Genomic DNA, 21,290 nt, shown 5'->3' on the forward strand with positions numbered 1-21,290 from the left:
GGTATGACAGTGGAAAAAGAGGAGGCCGCATACAGAGACATCTTTCAGTTTTTTGCTAGATGAAATGAATTCAGTGGCGCCCTCCAGGTGCTGGCGCCCCTAGGCAGCCGCCTAAAGCTGCCTAATGGTAGAGCCGGCCCTGAACAGACCTTTGTATCAAAAGTGTTAGGAAAAACACAAGGAAAAGGAAGCCAGTGTGGTTTGCGAAAGAAGTAGCAAGTATTGTGAAAGCCAAAAAGATAGCTTTTAGGAAATATAAGCAGACACAAAATAATGAAGACAAAGAGATATATCTTGTTATGCAGAAGGAAATCAGATGTGCAAAGGCACAAGCTAAGGAGAAAACGGCCCAGTCAGTGGGTAAAGGAGGCAAAACTTTTTTTTAGGTATATAAGGAGAAATACAAAAGGCAGAATAATAAGACTAGAGACTGGGAGTCTTGTTGAGGGAGACTTTGTAATAGCAGATCATCTTAATAATTATTTTTGCTCAGTATTCCCTACTGCGGGCATGTCCAAACTGCGGCCCTCCAGCACATCCCAGTATCCACTGACACAGCTTTAGCATTCTCTGACAGCAAAACTCTGTCAGGGCATGCTGGGATATGTAGTTTCACAACAGCTGGAGGGCCGCAGTTTGGACATGCCTGCCCTACTGAAAGAGAGGGGAAGGGACCACAGTTAAGTTGCAGGGATATTCAGGAAAATTAAACAAGTACATTTAGGGAGGAGAAGGTCCTAACAGGACACTCAAAGCTGAAAGTGGACAAATCTATGGGGCCAGATGGGACACATCCAAGGATACTAAAAGAGCTTAAAGAGGTGCTGGTAGCACTATTAACAGAATATTCAACCAGTCATTGGCTACAGGAGTAATTCCAGAGAACTGGAAAAGAGCGAACATAGTCCCTCTGCAGAAACGTGAAAGCAAAGAAGAAGCTAACAACTACAGACCAGTGAGTCTTACATCAGTAGTAGGGAAACTGATGGAAACACTCTTAAAAGAAAGAGTTGTAGATTATCTCATATCCAGCAATTTAGAGGATCCCAAACAGCATGGATTCACTGGGGGAGATCATGTCAAACAAATTTTATTGACTTTTTTTGACTGTGTGACTAAAGTGATGGATAAAGGTGAAGCCGTGGATATAGTTTATATTTTGACACTGTTCCACATCGCAGACTGCTAAATAAACTCAAAAGCTTGGGATTGGAAGATGCTTGGCTGCACTGGGAGAGGAATTAGCAGCAGAAAGAAAAAGTAATAATGCCACTGTATATGTCATTGGTACGGCCTCATCTAGAATACTAATAGATTCTGAAGGCCATATCTTCAAACGGATATTAATACATTAGAGACTGTACAAAGAAGGGCAACTAAAATGGTGCATGGCCTACATCACAGAACGCAGGAAGACTAAAACTGCTCAATACTGTATGTATAGTTTGGAGCAAAGAAGGGAAAAGGGGGACATGATAGAAACTTTCAAATATATCAAGGGTTTTAACAAAGTCCAGGAGGGAAACTTTCTTCAAATAAAGAGAAGCAATAGGACATGCACTGAGACTGGAGGGAGGTAAGTTCTGGGGAACTTTGAGGAAAATTTACTTTACAGAAAGGGTAGTGGACAAGTGGAATAGCCTCCCATCAGAGGTGGTAGAGGCTAAGACAGTAGAGCAATTTAAACATGTATGAGATAGACATAAGGATATCCTTACAAATAACTAAGGATCAAATAAGTGTATGATAAAAATATGATAAAAAAAAGGGCAGACTAGATGGGCCAAGTGGTTCTTAGCTGCCGTCAAATTCTGTTTCTATGCGTTACAAACTTGTCTGGAGTGAAGCAGAGCCAACTCACGAAAACAGTAATAAATACAGGATGGTATTTATTCAGAGTTATTGCAGTTAACAAGGGAGTGAACGGAGATTCTGTTATGGAACTCCACCACAATTATGTGAGACTCCTAGAGCTGGTGAGAGGGTCTTCTGCCAATAATAGCTTCCCACTGTGAGGGGCTAACACAATAGGCTAGAGACCACTGGATTTTGACCTGGAAAAATGACTGAGGAAGAGTATGGACACCACAGGCACACAAAGAGTTAAGGACTATGATCTCAGTGAGGGTAGATGAGGCACTGTGAGGTGGTATGCTGATGCACTGCAGATGGTAAAGGTCATGGTTGCAGACTGAACAAAGGCAGGTTTTTTAAGCAAAGTATCCACAGGTCAGACAGAGTATCCATGGGCTAGGCAGAGTATCAGCAAGATCTGGAGACAGGGGCCAACAAGGTTTGAAGACAGGGCACAAACTAACCAGCACTGGAAAGCTGGGCTGAATGTCTTTTAACCAATCAAGAGGGACAGACTGGGAGTGTCTAATGATGATTTGATACTGTGCAGCTGCAGCGCTGCACATATACTTATCCTGGTTATTAAGGAGCATCGACCCCCGCCGCCCAGCATTCTGGTTGTTTGGTAACCAGAGGAGGATGCCAGCGGAAGTACAGTGATGTCCCAGTCACTTAGCAACAGCCGGGATTTGTTGGAGAGATGAGCTGCTGTGGCAGTTCGTAACAGATACCCAAATTAGTAGACATGGCAAACTTGATAAAGCAGACACAGGGTAATATGCTGATAGGTAGACAATGCCAAATATTCAGGATATCCAATTAACTTAATAATGCAGACACAGGGTAATGAGCAGACAGGTAGACAATGCCAGGTATTCAGGATATCCAATAAGTAACTTGTAACTTGATATACTGGATACAGCAAAGGTAACAATGCACACACATTTTAAATGGTAAGTCTAAAAAGGATAACAAACAAATATGGTAACCTAATGAGTAGCAGGGTATTCTTTGGCTTAAGCAAGCACAGGTGTTCATAGTAATAGTACAAAGTCCAGAACATAGCAGGTTGCAGCAAACAAGGAGATATCTATCCAGACTGTGGCAAGAATCCAGAACTGCTGCATACAAATATGCTCCCTGTTGACCCTTAATGGTAAGGAAACATACTGCTATGAAACATAACATAATACAACAGACAGAAATACAGTACTGTAACACCAAGTACACACTGGAGTGTGGACATCTGAAGTACACCCAAACTAGCATGTACAAGGGGCTCCAAATTGCAATTTTTTCTCCCAGTAACCAAAAGGACTGCGTGACATGTCGACTTTTATATATAGTCATTAAAATAATCCCCCATCATTCTATTAAGGCATAGTGTCGAAGATTGAATTACAGTAGAGGTGTCAATAATATTGCAATTTCTTCTAAGCCTGACCAGATGTCAAAGTCTTTGGTGTACTGAGTTGACTCCTCATCTACTCTTCCAGTTGCTCTCTTGGGAAAGGTCAGTTTATTTCCTGGCAGCAGCATCTGCAGGAGAAACTGAAGCAGGAGATGTCATCATGCCTTCATGTGCCACGTGAGCTGTCAAATTGCTAGCAATTAGCCCTTTGGATCTCTGAAAATTTGTGCCACGTGGAAAAAAATATATTATGTAAGAGAATCCTGAAATTGAGCATGGTTGCCAAAATTTTGTGATCCAATTGCAAAATCTTGACAACCATTGAGTACTGGTGAAGTGAACAAAGAAATTGATCTACATACTTAGAGGAATCACTTTGTTTTATCTCCTCCTTCAGTTTCTCTAGCTGCTGTTCAAGTACTTTTATTAAGGTAATCAACTGACTAGAGCTGGCATGTCTGAACTCACTTCATTAATTGTTACTTCAAATGGTTTCTGTAGCTTGCATAAAACAGTATTCTCCAGTGTGCTGGAGTGAGATTAATTTTTGTGTAGGTTTTTTTTAATTCAAATCTGTTTATTGAGATTTTATCATATCATTGAAGAAACACATCATAACAAGCAAGTGTGCAATTACATAAAATGAGATTCATACTAGAAAACATACAGAGCATATTGTATGAAAACAGGATCCATTACAAAAAGGTATTCTGGCGAGCAGTAGAATCGACACAAATAACTATATATAATCGCAGAATGCTGTAAGACCAGGAAGGGTGAATGTCACTGACCTGGGTTGGGGATGTTGTGGACTCGGGGTTCTTCCGATGGTCAGTAAAAGGAACCACAGGTGGGTCGGAGCAGGGATGGTCGGATATAGGATTTCCTCATACAAGACTCTGATAGTTAGGTTTGATGAAAGAATTCTGAGGAACTTTATTAAGGGAAGGGAGCAATACAGCGGCACATGAAAGAAAGTGAACTTGTGGGCAATGTCAAAAAGTTACTGGAGAATTCGTGAGCAATGATGAAAGACACTGAAGAAGTTGTGAGCGATGTTTAAAGACACTGATGAATATAGACCTTGTGAGCGATGGTAAATGACACTGAAGAATTTGTGAGCGATGTTTTAAAGACACTGATGAATGAAGAACTTGTGAGCGATGGTAAATGACACTGAAGAATTTGTGAGCGATGTTTTAAAGACACTGATGAATGAAGAACTTGTGAGCGATGGTAAATGACACTGAAGAATTTGTGAGCGATGTTTTAAAGACACTGATGAATGAGGAACTTGTGAGCGATGATGAATGACACTGAAGAATTGGTGAGCGGTGTTTAAGGATACTGATGAATGAGGAACTTGTGAGCGATGGTAAATGACACTGAAGAATTGGTGAGCGGTGTTTAAGGACACTGATGAATGAAGAACTTGTGAGCGATGGTAAATGACACTGAAGAATTGGTGAGCGGTGTTTAAGGACACTGATGAATGAAGAACTTGTGAGCGATGGTAAATGACACTGAAGAATTGGTGAGCGGTGTTTAAGGACACTGATGAATGAGGAACTTGTGAGCGATGGTGAATGACACTGAACGCTGGAAACACTAGAGTTGGTTCGGCCCGCAGGCCTTGCTGAATCCAGGGAGTTCTGGCAACTGCACTGCCGAGGAACACACTAGTTGCTTGGATCACTGGAGACTGTGCTGCCGGAAGGCACCCTGAATGCTAGATGCACTGGAGTATAGCTGCTGGGAAACACACTGCGTACGGGAGCTCTGGCATCCACTTCAGAAAAGAGACGATACTCAGGCGCCGAGGCTCTGCCCGGCGTCCGGTTTTGAATCTCCCGCCCCTATTGGATTGGTGAAGTGGGTTCGTGACATCACCTGCTCCCCGCCCACGTGACGCTGGCTGTCATGGCGGCGCCCACGCTCCGGGGAACCACCGGGAGCCGCGCCAGCCAGACGCCGGGACCCGAGGACCGCCGGAGACGAGGACCGCCAAACGGACCAGCAGCCACACAGGGGTAAGCGCGGCGGCCGCTGTCCCTGGTGTGTGACAGTACCCCCTCCTCCAGGAGTGGCCCCTGGACACTTCCCGGGCTTTGTTGGATGTCTGGAATGGAAGATCCGCACCAGTCGGGGGGCCGTAACATCAGTAGCTTTGACCCAGCTCCTCTCCTCAGGGCCATAACCCTTCCATTCCACCAAGTACTGCAGATTCTTGTGAAGATAACGAGAGTCAAGAATAGCTTTAATTTCAAATTCCGTTCCGGCTTCAGTCTCTACGGAGGTTGGCCTAGGTGACTCTGAATGGAACCGATTTAAAATAAGGGGACGAAGAAGAGAAACATGGAAGGAATTTGGTACCCGAAAGTGGGAAGGCAAACCCAACTTGCAGACAACCAGGTTCAAAACTTGCAACACGGGATAAGGACCAATGAACCTCGGGGCAAACTTCATAGCGGGCACTCTTAAATGGAGATTGCGGGTAGAGAGCCATACTCTATCACCAACTTTGTATTGGGGAGCTGCCCGTCGCTTCCTATCCGCAAAGAATTTGTAACGGCTGGAGATTTTCTTGAGGTTAACGTGAACCCTACTCCAGATTTGACTGAAGTGCCGAAGAGTAGAAGCTGCAGCAGGAACATCTTCTGAAGGACAGACGGGTCATTTTGGAACTTGAGGATGGAATCCATAAATAATGAAGAATGGGGACTCACCAGTGGAAGAGTGGTACAAATGATTATGGGCAAACTCGGCCCAGGGCAACAGTTCCACCCAATCATCTTGCGAAGGAGAGAGATAAACACGGAGAAAAATCTCTAAATCTTGATTGACGCGTTCAGTTTGCCCATTGGTCTGAGGATGGTAGGCAGATGAAAACTTAAGTTTTATTTGTAAGGCTGAACAGAGAGCCCTCCAGAATCTTGCAGTGAACTGCACCCCCCGATCATAGACTATTTCCTGAGGTAACCCATGCAGGCGGAAGTGTTCCTGGATAAATAATAAAGCCAATTTGGGAGCTGACGGTAACCCGGTCAAAGGAACAAAATGTGCCATCTTAGAAAAGCGGTCAATAATCACCCAGACGGTATTGTGACCCTTGGAAAGGGGCAGTTCGGTGACAAAGTCCATAGAGATATGGGTCCAAGGCCTCTTAGGAATGGACAGTGGATGAAGCAACCCTGCAGGAGGCAGACGAAGAATTTTGTGCTGAGCACATTGAGGACAAGAGTTGACATAATCTTGTATGTCCTTCTTCATAGTGTCCCACCAGTATGACCTTCGCAGAAACTCCCACATTTTTTGAACTCCAGGATGACCGGAAAACTTGGAGGTATGAGCCCACTGCAACAACTTCAGTCGAAATTCAGCTGGTACAGACATTCTCCCAGGAGGAGGACCCAAAGTGGTGGGAGCTGCCGAAATAGAAACTGGACTGAGAATCAAAGCCTTTCCAACGGAGTTCTCCTCATCTGAAGCCGTCAAGGAACGAGATAAAGCATCAGCTTTGGTGTTAAGCGTCCCGGACCGGTACTTAATGACAAACGAGAATCGAGTGAAGAAGAGCGCCCATCTAGCTTGACGGGGATTCAAGCACTGGGCTGTCTTGAGATACAGCAAGTTCTTGTGATCGGTATAAATCGTAATTAGGTGTTTAGCACCTTCCAATAGATATCTCCATTCTTCCAGGGCAGATTTTATTGCCAAGAGTTCCTGGTCTCCGATGGTGGAGTTTCGTTCAGCAGGAGAGAACTTGCGAGAATGGAAACCACATGGATGTAACTTCCCGTCAGAGGAGTACTGTGAGAGCACGGCACCGATGCCGACCGAGGAAGCATCAACCTCCAAGAAGAATGGTTTTGAAAAATTTGGTTGCTGGAGTACCGGAGCGGACATAAAGGCTGCTTTCAACTGGGCGAACGCTGCTACAGCTTCAGAAGACCAGTGACTTGGGTCAGACCCCTTTTTGGTTAGAGCAGTAATAGGTGCCACAATGGTAGAGAATCCCTTTATGAATTTCCGGTAGTAATTCGCAAAACCCAGAAATCTTTGTACCGCTTTCAAAAAAAGAGGCTGAGTCCAGTCCCGAATAGCAGTGAGTTTTTCCGGATCCATGCGAAGCTCCGTACCTTAGATGAAGTAACCAAGAAATGGAATTGAAGGAACCTCAAAGGTACATTTGGAGATCTTACCGTAGAGGTGATTCCTTCGTAGACGAAGAAGTACCTCCTTGACCTGAATTCTATGCTCCGTGAGATTATTAGAAAATATCAGAATGTCATCCAAGTATACCACTACACTTAGGTATAACATATCTCGGAAGATTTCATTCACAAAACCTTGGAAGATGGCAGGGGCATTACTGAGCCCAAACGGCATTACCAGATATTCGTAATGCCCATCCCTGGTATTGAAGGCCGTCTTCCATTCGTCCCCCTGTCGAATACGAATCAAATTATAAGCTCCCCTTAAGTCGAGCTTCGTGAAGACATGGGCTCCGCGAACCCTATCAAATAGTTCCGTGATGAGCGGCAAAGGATATTTGTTCTTAATGATGATCTCATTTAAGCCGCGGTAGTCAATGCATGGTCTCAACCCTCCGTCCTTCTTCTTCACAAAGAAGAAGCCTGCTCCCGCCGGGGAAGTAGAGGGGCGAATGAATCCTTTCTGCAGATTAGACTTGATATAGTTCGACATGGCTTGGGTCTCGGGCAATGACAGAGGATAAATGCGCCCCGGGTGGCATCTTCCCTGGGATGAGCTCAATGGGACAGTCCCAAGGTCTATGGGGTGGTAACCGATCGGCCGCCTGTTCCGAAAACACGTCTGCGAACTCCCGATAGGCCTCCGGAATGAGCTCCTCATCCGACTTGGAAGATACACGGAGCGGGTAGACAGGAGTGAGACAATTAGAATGACAGAATGAACTCCAAGATACTATTTGTGACGACTTCCAGTCGACGTGAGGGTTGTGTACTTTAAGCCAAGAAAGACCAAGAACCAGATCGTGAGGCATCTCCCAAATCACTAGGAACTCCAGATGTTCTTGATGTAGAGCTCCAACCTGCAGTTTGATTGGCACTGTGCGACTTGAAATAAGACCATTAGAAATTTGGGTACCATTGATGGCAGTCAGCGTAATAGGTCGTTCGACGGATTGTAACTGTAAACCCAGTTCTTGGACGCAAGAAAGAGAAACAAAATTCCCTGCAGCCCCGGAGTCCAGCAGGGCCTTAACAGGTTTGGCTATAGACCCAGAAAACAGAGACACGGAGAGTAAACAGTCCACTGCCGGAGAAGGTTTAGATGTAACCCCTAACTCGACTCCTCCGGAACAAGCTAGGACTACCCGTTTCCCGGACGGGACTTACAAAACTTGAGAAAGTGATCCGCAGCTCCACAGTAGAGGCAGAGTCTACCCTCACGACGGCGCTGTCGTTCTTCCGGGGACAGCCGAGATCGATTAATTTGCATAGATTCGTCTGGACTTGGGGTGATCGTTTGCTTAGTCGGGAGAGACCGGAATCTGGATTGTTCTGTCCGACTACGTTCACCACCTCGTTCCTGCATACGAAGATCCACCTTTACACAGAGTGAGATCAACTCTTCTAAGGAATCTGGCAAGTCCCTAGTGATCAGTTCGTCCTTCAGATGGTCAGAGAGCCCATTCCAGAAAGCGGCCCGGAGAGCATCATTATTCCAGCGCAGTTCCGAGACCATGGTTTGGAAATGAATCACATACTGTCCCACTGAACGGGAGCCTTGTCGGACTCTGAGCAAATCCGAAGAAGCAGCGGTCGTTCTGCCGGGCTCATCGAAGATCCTACGGAATGACGTGATGAAGTTGGTGTAACTGGAAACCAAGGGGTCAGAACGCTCCCATAACGGAGACACCCAATCCAACGCTGAACCTTCAAGCAAGGAAATAGTGTACGCCACCTTGGACCGATCTGTGGGGAAGTTGTGTGAGAGAAGTTCAAAATGTACCTCGCATTGGTTGAGAAAACCACGGCAATTCTTTGGATTCCCATTATAGCGAGAAGGAGTGGGAAGATGAAGGCGTGACCTGGTTCCAGACAGGGATTGAACATTACTAGGGACAACCACAGGAGCGGGTACTGGAGCTGGAGCTGGAACTACTGAAGCCAGAGAAGCCTGAATTTGATCCAGCCGACCAGATAACTCCTGGAGATACTGCATCACTTGGCTTTGTGCCGTCTCCTGACTTTGAACTCGGGAAACCAGATCCTAGATGGCGCTTGCCTCTGGGTTCCGATCCCCCGGGTCCATGGGGCCTGAGTATACTGTCACTGACCTGGGTTGGGGATGTTGTGGACTCGTGGGTTCTTCCGATGGTCGGGAAAAGGAACCACAGGTGGGTCGGAGCAGGGATGGTCGGATATAGGATTTCCTCATATAAGACTCTGATAGGTTTGATGAAAGAATGCTGAGGAACTTTATTAAGGGAAGGGAGCAATACAGCGGCACATGAAAGAAAGTGAACTTGTGGGCAATGTCAAAAAGTTACTGGAGAATTCGTGAGCAATGATGAAAGACACTGAAGAAGTTGTGAGCGATGTTTTAAAGACACTGATGAATGAAGAACTTGTGAGCGATGGTAAATGACACTGAAGAATTTGTGAGCGATGTTTTAAAGACACTGATGAATGAAGAACTTGTGAGCGATGGTAAATGACACTGAAGAATTCGTGAGTGATGTTTTAAAGACACTGATGAATGAGGAACTTGTGAGCGATGATAAATGACACGGAAGAATTGGTGAGCGGTGTTTAAGGACACTGATGAATGAGGAACTTGTGAGCGATGGTGAATGACACTGAACGCTGGAAAAACTAGAGTTGGTTCGGCCCGCAGGCCTTGCTGAATCCAGGGAGCGCTGGCAACTGCACTGCCGAGGAACACACTAGTTGCTCGGATCACTGGAGACTGTGCTGCAGGAAGGCACCCTGAATGCTAGATGCACTGGAGTATAGCTGCTGGGAAACACACTGCGTACGGGAGCTCTGGCATCCACTTCAGAAAAGAGACGATACTCAGGCGCCGAGGCTCTGCCCGGCGTCCGGTTTTGAATCTCCCGCCTCTATTGGATTGGTGAAGCGGGTTCGTGACATCACCTGCTCCCCGCCCACGTGACGCCGGCTGTCATGGCGGCACCCACGCTCCGGGGAACCACCGGGAGCCGCGCCAGCCAGACGCCGGGACCCGAGGACCGCCGGAGACGAGGACCGCCAAACGAACCAGCAGCAACGCAGGGGTAAGCGCAGCGGCCGCTGCCCTTGGTGTGTGACAGTGAAGAGGCGTCCAGTTATCTACTTGTCTAGATCAAGGGAGCGCCAATTCGGGTAGAACATTGTCCATGTAGGTATGAAGAGTCCATATAAACACTTAGTTAAAGTATGCATATACCCAAAGGATAAATGGTGTGCACATATACTCTTGTCAAGACAAACAGTAAATAAAAATAAAACAAGATGTAAAGAAACATGAAGTGGGGGGAACTAGGGAAGCACATGAGGGAGGTAGAGAGGGACATAGGGTAAAACCAATCCAGAATCAAGTCATCGCACTGCAGAATAGAGAACATAGAAAATAATGCAGTCAATGGACACATTCATTTAAAATTACTAGAGCAGTGTTCAATGTGCCAATCCACCGTATCAAAGCTTGCCACCTGTAAAGGGAAAAATCAAGTAACTGTCTCAACAAGAACCATGTGGTAGTTTCAAACACTCGTAGAATTTGGGTTTGCATCGGAGGCTTCAAAGAGTCAATGTAAATTCCCCATCTTTTATAAAATCGAATAACGCCCTTTTCAAAATCCGGGAAAGAAGCTCGTCTATCAAAATAAAGGATTTTGAGGAGGAGTCGTTGGACTGTTGCCAAAAAAGGTGGGCTTTTATTAATCCATTGGGTCAAAAAGGCCTTCCTATCGGCCATTATAATTATGGTAACGGTATAACGGATTTGCTGTGAGGGCCCAAATTCCAATTAGCGAAATATAGGAAAGTAGGGCTAGAGGATCTGGTTGGAGATGCAGGGCAAAAATACCTTTGATGAATGTTACCACTTTATTACAGAGGTGCCTTATTTTAGGGCACTCCCAGAAGTTGTAATAAAAGGAGGATACCAGGAGCAACATTTAAAGCACTGACCAGTCTCCTCATTTACCATACGGGACCTTTGGTGTTGTGATATATAAGCCCTGTTCAATACACGATAGTGTACCTCCTGTAACATGGCTGTACGTAGATGACGCAAGGTAGAGTCAAAGTGTCGTAGTATTACCTCTGGAGTAGGAAAATTGAGAATATCTTTTAACTAGCTATCATGGACCGTTTTCCAAATCGTGGTAGTTACAGTCTTAGTAAAAAGACTAGCCAACAGTTTGGTATAAGTATGGGTGTTCAAGTAATCAATAAGAGAGACTAATGGGTCAACAGTAGTTGCAGCGGGTGTGCGGCAGGCAAGCTTTGTACGTAGTTGCGCAATTGAAGATACATATAAAAGTCTTTATTGGATAGATTAAAGGTCTCTTTTGATGGCTTTGAATGTATGCACACACCCCTCCTGGATCGAAGACATCCTTTACCAGCAACATACCCTTACGTCACCAATCTGTCCGGGATGGGCCGGGATGAAGGAGGGGTTACCACATATTGGTAAATAAAGGGTAAACTGCCAATTTCATTGTAATTTGTGATTAATCGCAATCCAAGCAAGGTAGGTATCCTTAAATAACATATTCAAGAAGATTGGTTTAGATTGGCTGAATCGTGCGAGCAATAGTCTGCTTCGAAGCAGGGGTACCAACCTTGTTGGCTGCATATAGGACAAACAGTGCTTCTGTTTTCCTGACTCTAGCCGTTCTGGCCACATAAATTTTCAAAGCCCTGACTACATCAAGGGACTCGGAATCCTCCAAATCTCGTGTAGCCACAGGCACCACAATAGGTTGGTTCATATGAAAAGATGACACCACCTTAGGCAAGAATTGAGGATGGGTCCGCAATTCCGCCCTATCCATATGGAAAACCAGATAGGGGCTTTTATGAGACAAAGCCGCCAATTCCGACACTCGCCTAGCCGAAGCTAAGGCTAATAACATGACCACCTTCCAAGTGAGATATTTTAACTCCACCGTTTGAAGTGGTTCAAACCAGTGTGATTTAAGGAAACTCAACAGCACGTTAAGGTCCCAAGGCGCCACCGGAGGTATAAAAGGAGGCTGAATATGCAGCACTCCCTTCACAAAAGTCTGTACTTCTGGGAGAGAAGCCAATTCTTTTTGAAAGAAAATGGATAAGGCCGAAATCTGAACCTTAATGGAGCCTAATTTTAGGCCCAAATTCACTCCCGTCTGTAGGAAGTGAAGGAAACGGCCCAGATGGAATTCTTCCGTAGGAGAATTCCCGGCCTCACACCAAGAAACATATTTTCACCATATCCGGTGATAAAGTTTCGCTGTCACGTCTTTCCTAGCCTTTATCAGAGTAGGAATGACCTCATCCGGAATTCCCTTTTCCGCTAGGATCCGGCGTTCAACCGCCATGCCGTCAAACGCAGCCGCGGTAAGTCTTGGAACAGACATGGCCCCTGTTGTAACCTAGTCCTGTCTTAGAGGAAGAGGCCACGGATCTTCTGTGAGCATTTCCAGCAGATCCGGATACCAGGTCCTTCGTGGCCAATCTGGAACAATGAGAATTGTTCTCACTCCTCTTTTTCTTATTATTCTCAACACCTTGGGTATGAGAGGAAGAGGAGGAAACACATAGACAGACTGGAACACCCACGGTGTCACTAGGGCGTCTACTGCTACCGCCTGAGGGTCTTTTGATTTGGCGCAATACCTCTGTAGCTTTTTGTTGAGGCAGGACGCCATCATGTCTATCTGGGGCAGTCCCCACTGACTTGCAATCTGTGCAAAGACTTCCCGATGAAGTCCCCACTCCCCTGGATGCAGGTTGTGTCTGCTGAGGAAGTCTGCTTCCCAGTTGTCCACTCCCGGAATGAACACTGCTGACAGTGCGCTTACATGATTTTCCGCCCAGCGAAGAATCCTGGTGGCTTCCGCCATTGCCACTCTGCTCCTTGTGCCGCCTTGGCGGTTTACATGAGCCACTGCGGTGATGTTGTCTGACTGGATCAGAACTGGTTGGTCGCGAAGTAAGTTCTCCGCTTGACGTAGGGCGTTGTATATGGCCCTCAGTTCCAGGATGTTGATGTGAAGACAAGTCTCTTGACTTGTCCAAAGTCCTTGGTAGTTTCTTCCCTGTGTGACTGCTCCCCACCCTCTGAGGCTCGCGTCCGTGGTCACCAGGATCCAATCCTGAATGCCGAACCTGCGGCCTTCCAAAAGGGAGCACTCTGCAGCCACCACAGGAGAGATACCCTGGCCCTGGGGGACAGGGTGATCAGCTGATGAATTTGTAGATGTGACCCGGACCACTTGTCCATTAGGACCCATTGGAAAGTCCTTGCATGGAACCTGCCGAAGGGAATGGCTTTGTATGTTGCCACCATCTTTCCCAGGACTTAAGTGCAATGATGCACCGACACTTGTTTTGGCTTCAATAGGTTCTTGACTAGAGTCATGAGTTCCTGAGCTTTTTCTATCGGAAGAAAAACCCTTTTCTGGTCTGTGTCCAGAATCATGCCCAAGAAGGTCAGACGAGTCGTAGGAACCAGCTGTGACTTCGGGATATTGAGAATCCAGCCGTGTTGCTATAACACCTTCAATGAAAGTGACACGCTGTTCAGTAACTTCTCTCGTGATCTCGCTTTTATGAGGAGATCGTCCAAGTATGGGATAATTGCGACACCCTGCTTGCGCAGGAGCACCATCATTTCCGCCATTACCTTGGTGAAAATCCTTGGGGCCGTGGAAAGCCCAAACGGCAACGTCTGAAATTGGTAATGACAATCCTGTACCGCAAATCTCAGGTACGCCTGGTGAGGTGGATAAATGGGGACATGAAGGTATGCATCCTTTATGTCCAGAGATACCATAAAATCCCCCCTTCCAGGCTGGCGATGACCGCTCTGAGCGATTCCATCTTGAACTTGAACCGTTTAAGTATAGGTTCAGGGATTTTAAATTCAATATGGGTCTGACCGAACCGTCCGGTTTCGGAACTACAAACAGGGTTGAGTAGTATCCCTTCCCTCTCTGAAGCAGGGGAACTTCGACCACCACTTGTTGAAGACACAGTTTGTGAATAGCATTTAACACTATCTCCCTTTCTAGGGGAGAAGTCGGTAGAGCCGATTTGCAAAACCGGCGAGGAGGCACCTCTTCGAAATTCCAGCTTGTATCCCTGAGAAACAATTTCTATAGCCCAGGGATCCACCTGTGAGTGAACCCAGATGTGGCTGAAAAGTCGAAGACGTGCCCCCACTGGGGCGGACTCCCTCAGCGGAGCCCCAGCGTCATGCGGTGGATTTTGCAGAGGCCGGGGAGGACTTCTGTTCCTGGGAACTAGCTGTGCTGTGCAGCTTTTTACCTCTGCCCTTACCTCTGGCAAGAAAGGACGATCCACGTACTCTTTTGCTTTTATTTGAACGAAAGGACTGCATTTGATAATGTGGGCAAAAAATTCGATTTACCTGCCGTAGCTGTGGAGACCAGGTCTGAGAGCCCTTCCCCAAACAATTCCTCACCCTTGTAAGGTAAGACCTCCATATGTCTTTTTGAGTCGGCATCACCTGTCCACTGCCGGGTCCAGAGGACTCGTCTAGCAGAAATTGACATAGCGTTTATTCTGGAACCCAGTAAACTAATGTCTCTCTGAGCATCTCTCATATATAAGACAGCATCCTTTATATGGCCTAGGGTCAATAAAATGGTATCCTTATCTAGGGTCTCAATTTCCGCTGATAAGGAATCTGTCCATGCTGCTACAGCGCTACAAACCCAGGCCGACGCAATTGCCGGTCTGAGTAATGTACCAGAATGTGTGTAAATGGATTTCAAGGTAACCTCCTGCTTGCGGTCAGCAGGATCCTTGAGGGTAGCCGTATCTTGGGATGGCAGCGCTATCTTTTTTGACAAGCGTGTCAACGCTTTGTCCACCTTAGGGGAGGATTCCCACCATATCCTGTCCGTTGGCGGGAAAGGATACGCCATAAGAATCCTTTTGGGAATCTGTAGTTTTTTGTCTGGAGATTCCCACGCTTTTTCACATAATTCGTTCAACTCATGTGAGGAGGGAAAAGTTAGCTCAGGCTACTTTCCCTTATACATGTGTACCCTCGTGTCAGGGACAGGGGGTTCCTCTGTGATATGCAACACTTCTTTTATTGCAATAATCATATATCGAATACATTTAGCCACTTTTGGCTGTAACTTTGCATCATCGTAGTCGACACTGGAGTCCGAATCCGTGTCGGTATCTGTGTCTCCTATCTGGGATAGTGGGCGCTTCGGAGACCCTGAAGGTCCCAGCGACATAGGGACAGACATGGGTTCACTCCCTGACTGTTCCTTAGCTTCAGCTTTGTCTAATCTTTTGTGCACACTAGCACTTAAAACATTCCACATATCCATCCAGTCAGGTGTCGGCACCACCGACGGAGACCTCACATTCATACGCCCCCCCTCCTCCCTAGGTGAGCCTTCTACCTCAGACATGTCGACACAAGCATACCGACACACCACACACACAGGGAACCTCTTATCCGAAGACAGTTTCCCCACCAGGCTTTGGAGAGACAGAGAGAGAGGATGTCAGCACACACCCCAGCGCTATATGACCCTGGAAAAAAACCACTAAATGTTTATCCAGTAGCGCTGTTTATACTTAATATCCGCCAAATTTGTGCCCCCCCCCCCCTCTTAAAACCCCTCTATCACCGTGTATTAGCAGGGGAGAGTCCGGGGAGCTTCCTCTCAGCGCTGTGCTGTGGAGAAAAATGGCGCTGGTGAGTGCTAAGTGAGAAGCCCCGCCCCCTCGGCGGCGGGCTTCTGTCCCGCTCAAAATTCCTGAAAACTGGAGGGGGCTCTGTTGTACACATGTACAATGCCCATCTGTACATGTATATACTTATTTTGCCAATGGAGAGGTTTTATTGCTGCCCAGGGCACCCCCCCTGTGCCCTGCACTCTGCACCCTAACAGTGACTGCCGTGTGTGAGGTGTATGGGAGCAATGGCGCACAGCTTTACTGCTGTGCGTTACCTCAGTGAAGATCATGAAGTCTTCTGCCGCCTCTGAAGTCTTCTTTTCTTCTCATACTCACCCGGCTTCTATCTTCCGGCTCTGCGAGGAGGACGGCGACGCGGCTCTGGGACGGGCGGCGAGGGTGAGACCTGCGTACAAATCCCTCTGGAGCTAATGTTGTCCAGTAGCCTAAGAAACAGAGCCTTGAAACTCACAGAAGTAGGTCTGTTTCTCTCTCCTCAGTCCCTCGATGCAGGGAGTCTGTTGCCAGCAGGCTCCCTGAAAATAAAAAAACTTAACAAATATACTTTCTGACAGGAAGCACAGGAGAGCTCCCTGTAGTGCACCCATCTCCTCTGGGCACACCATCAAACTGAGGTCTAGAGGAGGGGCATAGAGGGAGGAGCCAGTGCACACCCAGACCTAAAGTCTTTTTTAAAGTGCCCATGTCTCCTGCGGAGCCCGTCTATCCCCATGGTCCTTACGGAGTCCTGAGCATCCTCTAGGACGTTAGAGAAATATGGTTATACATATTAGTCAAAGAATCTCTGAATTTAACCGAGAGAATTTTATAATATTCCCCTGCAAGCACATCTGGGCCAGGGGCCTTCCCCGCTTTAAAGCCACGAATAGCCTGTTGAACCTCAGCAAGGGTGATCGGGGCAGTGAGGGATGCAGCCAAGTTGGACGGTAAGTACGGTGGGGTAATGTTTGACCAGAAGGAGTCACAATTGTATTTGTCTGCTGTCGAGGCAGCGTACAACGTACTGTAAAATGAGTGAAAAATGTCTACTATTTGCTTACTAGATGTGGTATAGTCACCAGTAGGTTTTCGTAGCCGTTTGATAAGAGTGGAGGTTTGAGGTCCCCTCAATAAATTAGTCAGCAAACGACCTGTCCTATTACCATGCTTGTAAAATTGAAACTCTCTATGGAAAGTGAACCGATCACCCATGGCAGTCAGCACTTGGTCAAAGTGTGTTTTATTCTCTAGATAAGTTTTCTTGCGAGCCGGGGTAGGGAAAAATTTAAACTCCTGGAAAGACTCAGTAAGACATTGCTGTGCAGTTTGAAAGATGCTCAAGAATTTTTTACGTTAAGCAGCGGTATAGGGAATAATATCACCTCTAAGCACAGCTTTGAAGCCTGCCAAAACAACACCGGATCATCTACAGCATAAGTGGCATTTTCTTGAGCATAGGCTAGCCATGATGATTTAATCTTATTTCTACATTTTAGGGATGAGGCTAGGTGGAAAGGGAATCTCTATTGACGGAAAGTACCTCTGTCAATATTTAGTGCCATTGAGGCCCATACCAAGGCGTGATCCAAAAGGGTAATCGGTTCAATATTACTTTCCAACACTTAAAAAAAAACAGAGTCAGAGGCTAATATATAATCCAATTGTGATAAAGTACCATGGGCAGCCGACAGGCAGGTATAGTCCCGGTCAACTGGGTGCTTAGCTCTTCACTCATCTGTCAAATGAAGCTGGTTCAGAACATAAGTAATACCAAATTTTGGCGGATATGTGGGTCGCCTCCCAGGATGTTGGCAATCCATAAACGGGGACATAACCTTATTAAAATCACCACAGATAAAAAATTATCAGTATGTAAACTTGCAAAGGATACAGTTTAGACAAAAGAGAACTACAAAATGTCTTATCATATCAGTTAGGTACATGAACGTTACACAGCACATATGGGGTATCAAAAAGCATAGCTTCTAAAATCAAATAACGGCCTTCAGGATCAGTTATAGTTGACACAATAGAAATAGACACAGATGTTTTTGCCAGTAGGACTGCACCTCTAGATTTTGAGTTGAATGGACCTGATGCGAGCACTTTCCAGTCCAGGGTATTAAGCTTAGCGATCTCAGGGGGGAGTAAGTGGGTCTCTTGTAAAAAAGACCATATCCATATGTAATTTATTTAAATATAGCAACACCTTTTTACATTTGATCGGGGAGTGAAACTCCACGATATTCCAGGAGCCTAGCTTAAGGCGGGACATAAAATATAATCAAGGGCCAAAATTTACTAAGAATTCGAGTTTGTCCGACTTGTGTTTTTTTTTCTAAGTCCCAATCCGGGAATTCACTAAGCACCAATCTCGGCAGTGTTTGGACTATTCGTAATGGTTTGATTAGCAAAGTTCAGAAATACGAATGAACAGACCATCGGTCAAACGCGGCTGTTATTTCATACAATACGGGAATTCACTATTCATTCGTATTTAGGTGTTAGTCTCTGAGTGGTCAAATGCGGTCGTATTTTTATGCGATTCGTTAAAAAAATCTGCAAAAAAATAGACCTGCTTTTTTCAGCCGTGTTTACATGTGCTGACACTTACAAATCATTCACACCTGACTTATCATGCCTATAAAAGGGACACAAACTTGTCTCATCCAAAATAATTTATTGCCTTATGTTTGCCTGAGTAAATTTGGACTTTTAAAAGTCAATGCACATTTTTCAACATATATCCATTATTACACACATTAGTGTTAAAAGTTAAAATCTTTTTTATTTTGTGGGGTGTGCCTCAGGTTTTTAAATGATTACTCATTTTTTACACACACAAACATGCCACAACAATAATGTCATTAATTTTGGTTATGAAAAATTATAAATGTACACAAACATATTAGGACACTTTTACACAACTCTATTGTGTTTTTCTTGTAAAGTCTTCTACAGAAGAAATGTAAACCAGTTTTAATTCACATTGTAAGTTGCATTGGTCATGGATGATTATGCCTGGCTGCCAATTACTGTGTGTGCAGGATCTGAGATTGATTGGAATCTAGAAAGAGTAATGATTAGAAAAAAATCAAGTGGTCTGGTTACTTCCTGCTAAAGACATTCTTGCTGGCTGCCAATTATTGTGTGTGCAGGATTTGAGATTGATTGCAATCTAGAAAGAGTAATGATTAGAAAAAAATCAAGTGGTCTGGTTACTTCCTGCTAAAGACATTCTTGCTGGCTGCCAATTATTGTGTGTGCAGGATTTGAGATTGATTGGAATCTAGAAAAAGTAATGATTAGAAAAAAATCAAGTGGTCTGGTTACTTCCTGCTAAAGACATTCTTGCTGGCTGCCAATTATTGTGTGTGCAGGATTTGAGATTGATTGGAATCTAGAAAGAGTAATGATTAGAAAAAAATCAAGTGGTCTGGTTACTTCCTGCTAACATCTATGTGCATCACAAACATTTCCCTCCTCCAAAAAATTGCAAAAATGGTACAGAATAAATGTGCATACGAATTTCCTGTTGCTGTTTGTACCACTTCTAATTAATGATGTTGTTCAAATTGTCAAGGAGCTAAGTGTTATATCTTTTTTAACAAACATACACTTACGAAGTATTTTTATTTACTTCTCAGAAATAAAAAATGTGAGTTTTCAATGTTAATTGATTTTGGTTGGCTGCTTGTCCTGCCCTTTGCCTTTACCACTGTCATGTTGGCGTGCTCTGGTGGAGCGTCTTGGTGGTGATGACATTGGCGTGATATTGGAGTAGTCGTACCAGAACTGCTGCTTGTTTGCTGTTGTTGCGGAGGGATGCTGTTACCAGGACTAGAAGCAGATTTTTTTTTTTTTTTAAAACATTAGCTAGCCATATGTTTGATCAATTCTAACAAATCACTACACATGGAACACATGTCATTGACTGTTGCTTCCAGATATCCTGCATAGCCACATCATCACTCATAACTTAAATACATTTGCCTGTTTGTGGCAAATGGGTCTGGTTACTTCATTGTGAAAGCAAACACATTAGTTTTCTTGTAGATCACACATACTCCACCATAAAAACACTTTGAAATCCATAATGTGTTACCTTATATTTGTATTTAAACAAACATAGTAATGTTTTTATATGTATTTGGCCATGTTAGTTCAAACACACATGTGTTAAATTGTAAAATTACCGTACTATTTTCTCAAAATAAACATGAGTTTCTGTTGCAGCATCTTACACACAATGTGCTACTGTATGGCTGAAGTGGACATACATATATTTACAGGATGTGGACAAGGCCATTTTGCTCGGATTCCATTTAATCTTTTACTGACTTCGGTAAGTATATCATATTTTGATGTGTTTGGACTTAATGCGTTTAAGTAAAAGTTTGATTAATATATTTTGTTACATTTTTTTACAGTTTGAAACTCACAATCAAGCTGAGGGGAGTGTGGTTCACGTCTTGGAGGTGTGTCCAACATTTGGAGTGTGGGGCCCGAACATACTGTCGATAATCTTCGTGGCGGGGTAGCCTGCTGTGGTTGGCCCTGGACATCAGACCTTGCTTTCTTTGCTGCCCCATTTTTTTTTGCCTGTTGTGTTACTGAAGTCCAACTTCTGCTGCTCCAGACTTCTTTTGATGGACCTAGTATTGAAAGTGAAATGTTGTTATGGCCATTCCTTTACAAACATACCCTATACTACAATGGACACTTTACCTGCTTCCGCTACGTCAACATCATCAAATGTAATGGGAGTTACTGTCGGACAACCAGTACTGCTTTTTTCCAACACTGTAAAACCAAAATAAGAAATCATGTAATCATGCTATTGTGGATACATCCACCCATTATGCTTATAAACATTAATTAAATAAAAAGAGCGTGTTTTGCATTTTTAAAAAACATAAGGACCGTAAACCAAGAAACCACTGCATAGAACAATAAAGATTGTCCAATAGCCATATGCACTATGGAAAGTGCAACACAGGAAAACATGTACAGGACACAGACATAGGACACAAGTCAAAATACAGTCAATAACAATCAAAAACACACACATCTTCATTTGGTAATGAAAGGTCAAA

At 44.9% G+C, this 21,290-nt stretch overlaps 1 protein-coding gene across 1 annotated transcript in view; it reads right to left on the reverse strand.

Moving 5' to 3' along the window:
* Positions 1 to 21,290, reverse strand: part of LOC134909267 (uncharacterized) — a 113,921-nt gene that overhangs the window by 63,277 nt on the left and 29,354 nt on the right. Inside the window, exons 2-3 of the mRNA XM_063915967.1 lie at positions 20,923 to 20,997; positions 20,637 to 20,849 (exon numbers count right to left, since the gene is read on the reverse strand). Coding sequence (XP_063772037.1) covers positions 20,637 to 20,685 — 49 coding nt within the window. The 5' untranslated portion in view covers positions 20,686 to 20,849; positions 20,923 to 20,997. The remainder of the gene's footprint in view (positions 1 to 20,636; positions 20,850 to 20,922; positions 20,998 to 21,290) is intronic.

The sequence above is a fragment of the Pseudophryne corroboree genome, chromosome 1 (genome assembly GCF_028390025.1).
Source record: "Pseudophryne corroboree isolate aPseCor3 chromosome 1, aPseCor3.hap2, whole genome shotgun sequence".
Lineage (NCBI taxonomy): Eukaryota > Metazoa > Chordata > Amphibia > Anura > Myobatrachidae > Pseudophryne > Pseudophryne corroboree.